The sequence below is a fragment of the Phoenix dactylifera genome, unplaced genomic scaffold (genome assembly GCF_009389715.1).
Source record: "Phoenix dactylifera cultivar Barhee BC4 unplaced genomic scaffold, palm_55x_up_171113_PBpolish2nd_filt_p 000241F, whole genome shotgun sequence".
Taxonomy (NCBI): Eukaryota; Viridiplantae; Streptophyta; class Magnoliopsida; order Arecales; family Arecaceae; genus Phoenix; species Phoenix dactylifera.
In genome coordinates this window covers 32,310-40,525 of record NW_024067738.1, presented here as the reverse complement: position 1 = coordinate 40,525, position 8,216 = coordinate 32,310, and the positions used below count along the sequence as shown (strand labels likewise).

The 8,216-nt window shown below is 40.6% G+C and overlaps 1 protein-coding gene across 1 annotated transcript; it reads left to right on the top strand.

Moving 5' to 3' along the window:
• The first annotated feature begins 5,487 nt into the window (after positions 1–5,487).
• Positions 5,488–6,929, top strand: LOC120105246 (trans-resveratrol di-O-methyltransferase-like). Its single transcript, XM_039117540.1, has 2 exons — positions 5,488–6,309; positions 6,497–6,929. The coding sequence occupies exons 1-2, from the start codon at positions 5,539–5,541 to the stop codon at positions 6,797–6,799; spliced, it is 1,074 nt and encodes a 357-aa protein (XP_038973468.1). The 5' UTR covers positions 5,488–5,538; the 3' UTR covers positions 6,800–6,929.
• Positions 6,930–8,216: the final 1,287 nt, after the last annotated feature.

The following is an 8,216-nucleotide window of genomic DNA, read 5'->3' as shown; positions in this document are numbered from 1 at the left end:
AGAGGCCGGACGCATGTGCAGCTATACAAAGTGATCAAGGCATCATCAAAGTTCTCAAAGCAAAAAGGTATAAGATCTGATCTCATTAAAAATTAGGATTAGAAATCAATTAGGTTGTTGAAATTCTGCATGACTACATGTTAGACATATAATCATGCATACTTGTGGAGGATAAATGTTTAAAATCCTGGATCTATTTTTGTTGTAGAGATATGATCTCTAGCATGCATAGGAATTAAATAGTTTAATTCATGCTTCTGCTGTAAAATCTTTAAAAATATATGCATGCGACCACTAGGGTTCCCAACACCTGGAAGGGGGAAGGGGAGCGACCGGATGCGGGTACAAAGCTCCTCCCCATCCCCGCAGGTTCGGTTAGCCTCGGAACCCCCCCGGGTGGAAGGTGCAGCCCAAGCTCGGGAGCCATGGGTGACGTCAGAGGACATGGCTTCATCCTCGATGGTGGTGTGGCGGTTTCCGATGGTTGGGCGATCACCGAGGGGGGAGAGGAAGAGTAGTACAACCCTTGGTGAGACCTTAAAGGGGGCTTTTGAAAATTTGCTACAGGGGCACCAGGATGGGGAGGTGAATGGGACCCATGGCATGGTAGGCTTGACTGGCACGGTTGGCGTGCGAAGTATTGGGAACCCGCCCATGCCGCTGATATTTCAAAAATTATCAGATGGCAGCGGAATCGGCATGCGCGAGTTCGACGTTCATCGCATGAACGTTGTTTCGTGACCTTTCGTAATTAGGTAAGAATTAAAACTTTTAAAACTACTAGGAAGATCAAATCTTCACCTTGCGCGGGTAGATGATCACCGCGAATCTGAATTCGTGGTTTTAGGAAGAGGGTTCGCTTGAAGCCGTTCAAACGTCCGGCCTCTACGGGTATCCACACGAAGTAGAGAACCGATCAAAGCTTTCTTGTCTTCCCGGGGTGCTAGCTCCCTTGCAAAGACTCCTTTGATGGCTGATCTCTTCTCTTTCTTTCAACTCTTGAAAGTGCTTGAGAGGAGGAAGAAGAAGGATGAAGAAGAGGAAGTAGATGAACCCCTGCACAGCCTTCTTTCTGTTGCTTGCGCTGGATGAAGAAAAGGAAGAGGAGGAAGCCGCCAACACTTGGAGGTTCCTTCTTTCTTGCTTGCGGCTGCAACTAAGAGGGAGGAAGAGGGTGGCCACGGCACAAGGGAAGAGGGCTCCAATGCTTAGGGCGCCGGCCTCATGGTGCTTCTTATAGCTATCAAGGGCTCCTCCAAAGTTGGAGCCCTAGATAACTTTCCAAAGAAAGAAGGGGGCGCCGGCCCTAGCTCCTCTCTTCTTGTCGCCCCAAGCAATTGGAGAGGGGCTGATGCCCCTCTTAGTTGGTTAACCTAATCCTCTTCCAAAGAGGATTAGGTACCTCTCTCATGGTTTCATCCTAATCTAATTAGGATTAGCCAATTTGGGTTCAATCTATGCTAGTCCCAATCTAATTAGGACTTGAATGGATCATGACTCAATTGAACTCTTCAATCCTAATCCAATTAGGAGTCATGTTGATTCATTAGATTAATAATTAATTAGGACTTAAGGAATCCTAATCCAATTAGGATTTGTTTAATTTTAGTCCTAATTCAATTAGGACTCTATTTGAATCCGAAGTCCTAATCCAATTAGGATTTCTAGGAATCCTACTCCAAGTAGGAATCCAATTTTAATTCAAAACTCCTAATCTCATTAGGATTGAGGAATCCTATTCCAAGTAGGAATGCCAGTCCTAATCCAATTAGAACTCTAGGTATCCTACCCGAAGTAGGATTCTTGTTTCAAGTCCAATTAATTAATTCCTTTTCCTTCTTCAACTTCTTATCAATCAAATTGATTTCTTATGATTCCTAATCACGATTTCAACCATCGGATCGGTCAATACTTCTAGTGTGTGTGACCCCATAGGTTCTATTCTGACTGGTAGTGAGATATATTGTGATTTCTATCACTATATCATTGAAAACTCCTTTCAATGGGTTGGAACGATTCCAACTCTACTCATTAGGATTTATCGATCATCAAGATAATCCCTATGAGTCCCACCATCCACCAGTGACACCTAGCAGCATGTAGTGGCTACCCAGCAGAATGGAATGATGAACCTCTAGGTGCAGTTAACATGTGATACAGTCCTACTATCGTGGATCCCTACAGGACGGAGGTCATGGACAACTCATCAAACCCCATCGTCTGTCATATGTCAAGATTTATTCGACTTGAGTTCGATAGTGGAAAACTCTTTTTCCACTTTACTGCCCTGGCCAAGGTCTTAGAACTCAGTCTAACAAATCACATAGGATCACTCCTCTTCTATCAAGGTCGATAGATTCCTTATAGGTGCATACCCTACTCCTACAGTGAACCTACTGCAGCCAATCTACACTGCATGGACCCATATGGCTAGAGACCATGTATGTGTGCAGTCAAACTACAATAACCTCACTGTGAGTAGCCGAAGCACCGCAGGTCAAAGGACCAGTCACACTACTGCAACATCAAGTAAGTCACTGACGAGTGGATAGACATCCAAGTGACTTCTTGTCTTGGTCACGCTCAGTACCCTTGTTCTCTAACAAGCACCTGCACTATCACTTCAGTGTCCCTACACTGTGGACTCAAGTCTCGTCCATCCAGGAGGAAAGTGATCTGTGCACTGATCGGATCGATCACCGTCCTCGTGATGATCCATTGATCAGGAGCATTTAGAAATTAATCACCAATGATACATGGCTCAAATTCTCAACTCTTGAGAATATGTATCATCATCTTATTAATTTCTTGGACGATTCATAGACACATAAACAATATGAATGAAAAAGATGCCTTTTATTTATTCAATAATAAATAGTCAAGTACAAAAATATGTCCCTAGAATCAACAATGTGTCAGCCAAATTGGCTTCTAGGGCATACATCTAACACGAAGTGGTGAGCAGGGTGACGCATTGAAGGAGAAGGTGCGAGGGGAGCTAGAACACAGCATGACCAAGTGCTTCAAATACTCAGGAAGGTACTGATGGAGCTGAGGGTGAAAAGTGTGGAGGAGAGAGAGATGATTGAAGAGATGGGGGTTGGGTTTGGAGAGAAGGGCCGAACTACCGAATCCGAAATATGAAGATACTACTATAGAACTATTGGGGGGCCGAAAAGCCATCCTTTGCCCTGGCTTTCAGGAGATTAGTGCAGATACATAACATGGAGGCATGCGTCCTGTTTGAGACTAGGCTATCAGGGCAGAGTTTGCAATGCAGGAGGTTCCTGCCCAGGAGGTAGGGGTCTTATGCAGTGAAATCCCGGAGTTTGTCAGGCGGTATTATTGTTGCATGAAAGGGAGGAGGATGTAAGGTGGATGTGTTCAATATTTGCGAGCAACAGATTGTTATGGTGATTTCGGCCATGGTGATCGGTTGGATACGAGAGGAGGGACGGAGAGGGGAAGGATCTCCTCTACTTGATGACATTTGGCAGATGATGCGAGATTGTAGTACGTTTTAGGCGGTACACGTGTATCGAAAGACGAATAGAGCCGCCGACTGGATCGCCTTCTATGTAGTGCAGCACTCCGAGGAGGTCCTCTGGACACACCAGGGGCTCCCTCCTTTATAGTTATGCCAGATTATAGCTCTTGATTCTGCTGGCTGCACCTACACCGGAGTAGGATGAGTAGCTGTTGTACCGAAAAAAAGTAAAAAATGAATGGAAAGATAGAAAAATTAGAAGGAAAAAAATAGATGAATGAAATTAGTTAAATGTTTTATTCGAATAAATATATTTATAGGTATATTTTTTTCTATTGAATGCAGTTGATTTTATATGATTGGACTGATAAACAATGCATGAAGATACTAGAACTGTGCAAGAAAGCAATTTTTGAGAGAGAAGATGGAGGAAAAGTGATTATTTTGGATATAGTTATAAATGCTAGCAATGGAGATAGTGTTACAATGACTGGGATGCAGCTTTTTTGTGATATTTATATGTTTTGCACCTTAGAAGGAAAGGAGTGGCAGGAGCATAAATGGAGGTGAAATTTTTTGGAAGCAAATTTCATATATTACAAGATCAACCTATTAAGTTATGGCTTATAGATCGAGGTCATCCTATATCAAAAGAGAACAAATTAGTAAATAAAGAAGATCATATGTAGTCTTACACCTCTATTGCGGTTGTTTTCTTTTGAACTTTTTGATGCCTTTGAGCACCAATAACATGTAAAAATAAAGTTCTTATGGTTTATGCTACTTGAAAGTTTTGAGTCAATGTTTTATAGTAAATAAGTCAAGTCAAAATCTTATTCGGATTTATTTAATTTACCTTACTATAGTCGGTATATGTGTAGTTCCACAATAGCTGTGCATTAGAAGGTAGGTTCTGAATATCTTTACAAGATTGGAGGGTTCAAAGTATACCTTCTAGCTAGCTTTTTTAGATGAGATCCTGAGCTGGATCAATTCAGAAAAAGCTTTAAGAATCAAATTGAGGCTAGTGCCATGAATCAATCAAGTCCGGTTGCTTACTCACTCCTTGACCGAGGTTGAAGATTCTAGCTGCATTTTATGACACAACATCCTCTACTCTTATATCAAAAGAGAATAAATTAATAAATAAAGAAGATCATATGTAGAGTAAACTAGACGGTTATTCTCAAGTTACACCTCCACGGGGGCGGTTTTCTTCTGAAATTTTTGATGTTTCTGAAGCACCAGTAACATGTAATAATAAAATTCTTATTGTTTAAGCTACTTAAAAATCTTGAGCCAATCTTTTATAAGGAAATAAGTTAAATCAAACTCTTATATGGATTCATTTGATTTACCTACTATATTTAGCAAATGTTTAATTCCACAACGAATGTTCATCAATAGGCCCTAGATACTTTTACTAGGCTAAAGGATCCAAAACAAGCCTTCTAGCTAAATTTTTTGGATGAGGTCTTGAGTTGATGCAAATTATGGATCGATTTATAGAAAAACTTAACCATCAAATTTAGACAAGTGTAATGACTAGCCATTTTGAATGAATCTCTGAGTCCGAGTTACTAAAAATTATGGATCAATTCGTAGAAAGCCTTAAGCATTATGGATGAGGCTCTGAGGTGGACATCCTTTGTGTTTTTTTGTTTTGTTTTGTTTTTTGTTTTTTGTTTTTTTTTTCCTCCAGCGGATGACTAATACAATTTTAGTGTGAATACATTAAAAAAATTGAAAAATAATAAGTTTCGGAGTGCCTCTCACCAACCCAGAGTGGAATGGAGGAAAATTTTTTTAGAAGCACGTTTTGTGGATTACAAGATCAGCCGGTCGCATACGCCGAGGTTGAAAATTCCAGCTGCATTTTATGACTCAGTGACGTGAACGAAAAATAGCTGAGGCGGACATAAATTGCCGTAAAACAAAGCAAGCACCCGCATCGTCAGCATACTCTAAATTGCGTCCCCCGCTCAATAAATCGCAAGGCCCATTCACCACCAGCAACCCAACAGCGAGTCCCCTTCAGACATCGTGAAGAAATGGCGTTCGAAGCCACCGCCGACGAGCTTTTGCAAGCCCAGGTCCATGTCTTCCACCACGTTCTCGCCAGCGTCGGCTCCATGGGCCTCAAGTGCGCGATCCAATTGGGCATCCCCGACGCTATCCACGCCCAGGGTCGGCCCCTCACCATCACCGAGCTCGCCTCCTTCCTCCCCGTCGCCCCCACCAAATCCCCTGCCCTCCACCGTCTCATGCGCATGCTCGCCCACATGGGCTTTTTCTCCGTCGAAAAGGATCCCAACGGCTCGGACGAGCACGCTTACTCCCTCACCCCCAACTCCAAAATCCTCGTCAAGGACAGCCCCACCAGCCTCGCCTCCTGGGTCCTTTTCTCCCTGGACTCCACCATCTTGGCGCCGTCGCACTTCCTGGGCCTCTGGTTGCAGGCGGATCAGCCCGACATCCCCTTCGAGATGAGCTACGGCAAGCCGCTTTTCGAGATGACGGGCGACGACCCCGCGTTCAACCGCCTCTTCAACGAGGCGATGGCCAGCGACTCGCGCCTCACCATGAAGTCGGTGGTCGCCCGGTGCAAAGACGCGTTCCAGGGAGTCTCGGCTCTCGTCGATGTCGGCGGGGGCGACGGGACGTCGGCGAGGGCGATCGCCGAGGCCTTCCCGAGCATAAAGCGCATCATCGTCTATGACCTCCCTCATGTGATTGCTACTGTGCCCAAAAGTCCGCGGGTCGAAGCTATCGCTGGGAACATGTTCGAACACATTCCGCCAGCTCAAGCAGTGTTTCTCAAGGTAGTTTACAAGATTTACCACCTGACATATTCCTACGATTTCTTTTAATTTTTTAGAAAGAGTTAATGCGATGGAATAGCACAGCGCTTTCTACGACTTTTTTTTTTATTTTTTTATTTGGTGAAATTTCTACCAAATCGAGACTCGAACTATTTATTGGTGTATATCTTGTTTCTATCAACTGCAGCTGATTTTGCATGACTGGACTGACGAGCAATGCGTGAAGATACTGAAGCTGTGCAAGGAAGCAATTCCTGAGAGAGAAGATGGAGGAAAAGTGTTGATTTTGGATATGGTTATGAACGTTAGTAGTGAAAGTAGTGCTGCGATGACACAGGTGCAGCGTTTCTGGGACATTGCAATGCTCTGCAGCACACCAGGAAAGGAGCGACAGGAGCATGAATGGAGGAAAATTTTCTTCGAAGCAGGTTTCACAAACTACAAGATCAGCTCGTTGGGTACTCGCTCCTTGATCGAGGTCTTCCCTTGAAGATTCCAGCTGCATTTAAGGAGGCACCCTCTATTCCCATATCAAAAGAACATGATTAATAAACTAAACAGTCATTCTCAGGTTACACATACATAGATGGTTTTCTTTCGAACTTTTTGATGCCTCTGAAGCATCAGTACTATATAAAAATAAAGTTCACAAGAATTGTACTTGCGTCATGCACAGGATGGTAATAAAAACAGAAATATAAGTTTATTTAACAGAAGAATAATAAAAATTTTAAAAATAGAATGAAAAAATATTATAAGTGAAATGTATTTAACCATTATTACTATTTTGCTTTCAACATCTCATTAATAAAAAGATCAGCATGGAAAAAAATAAATTGTTTAACGTAACAGTTGAATGTTTGTAATAGAATAAATAAACATATGCTTATGTTGAAACAGTTGATTCTTTTTTATTTGATGCAGTAGATTCAGATTCCTTAACTTTTGATTATTTATCTTGTAAATTTCTTACCTTCATGAAATTGGTGGATTTTTCTTTTAACAAAATTTGCATCTAATAGCACCTATAATATTTTATACCTTTCAATTGCAAGTTGTACAGAAGTTATTCCGTAAATCTCTATCAAGATAATGAGAATGATGGCTGCTAAAATTTCATAGTGCATGTTTTGAAAAATAAGTAAATATTAATAATAAATAGTTAATGAAATATTAATTATATTTATAAGTAGTATCGATGTTGCAAATTGTGTTGAAGAATTGAAATACAAAATCATTGTTCTGGTAGATTTTTGTAGTGAATCATGAGATAAACCATGCATAACCTCTGCCTTCAGATGTTGTACCGCAAAACTCAAGTTTGAGCATCAATAACATGTAAAAATAAAGTCCTTTCTAGAATTTTACCTGCATGATGGACGGGGTGATAATAAAAATGGAAATATAAGTTTATGTAACAAAAGAATAATAAAAAATTAAAAATAGAATAAAAATATATTATAAGTGAAATATATTTAAGAGTTATTACTAATTTGCTTTCAACATCTCATTAATAAAAAGATCAGCATTAATAGGAAAGATAAATTGTTTAACATTCATGGAAAAGATAAATTGTTTAACATAACAGTTGCATTTTTGTAGTAACACAAATACATATATGCTTATGTGGAGACAACCGATTCTTTTGATTTGATGCAAGAGATTCGGATTTCTTTTTTCAATATCTACTTATCTTAGCGATATTGGTGGATTTTTCTTTTAACAAAAATAGCATCTAATAGCACATGTAATGTCATTTACCTTCATATTGCAAGTTATACAGGAGTTGGACTATAAATCTCTATCTAGATAATGAGAACAATGACCACTAAAATTTGATGGTACAATTTCAGTAAATATAAGTATTAATAGTAAATAATTAATAAAATACTAATTCTATTTATTTT

What these genes read in the sequence shown, in the direction of transcription:
- LOC120105246 (XM_039117540.1), top strand. Translation starts at nt 5,539, where the DNA reads ATGGCGTTCGAAGCCACCGCCGACGAGCTTTTGCAAGCCCAGGTCCAT. An exon ending in CTCAAGCAGTGTTTCTCAAG is followed by an intron (nt 6,310 to 6,496) that starts GTAGTTTACAAG and finishes TATCAACTGCAG; the next exon opens with CTGATTTTGCATGACTGGAC.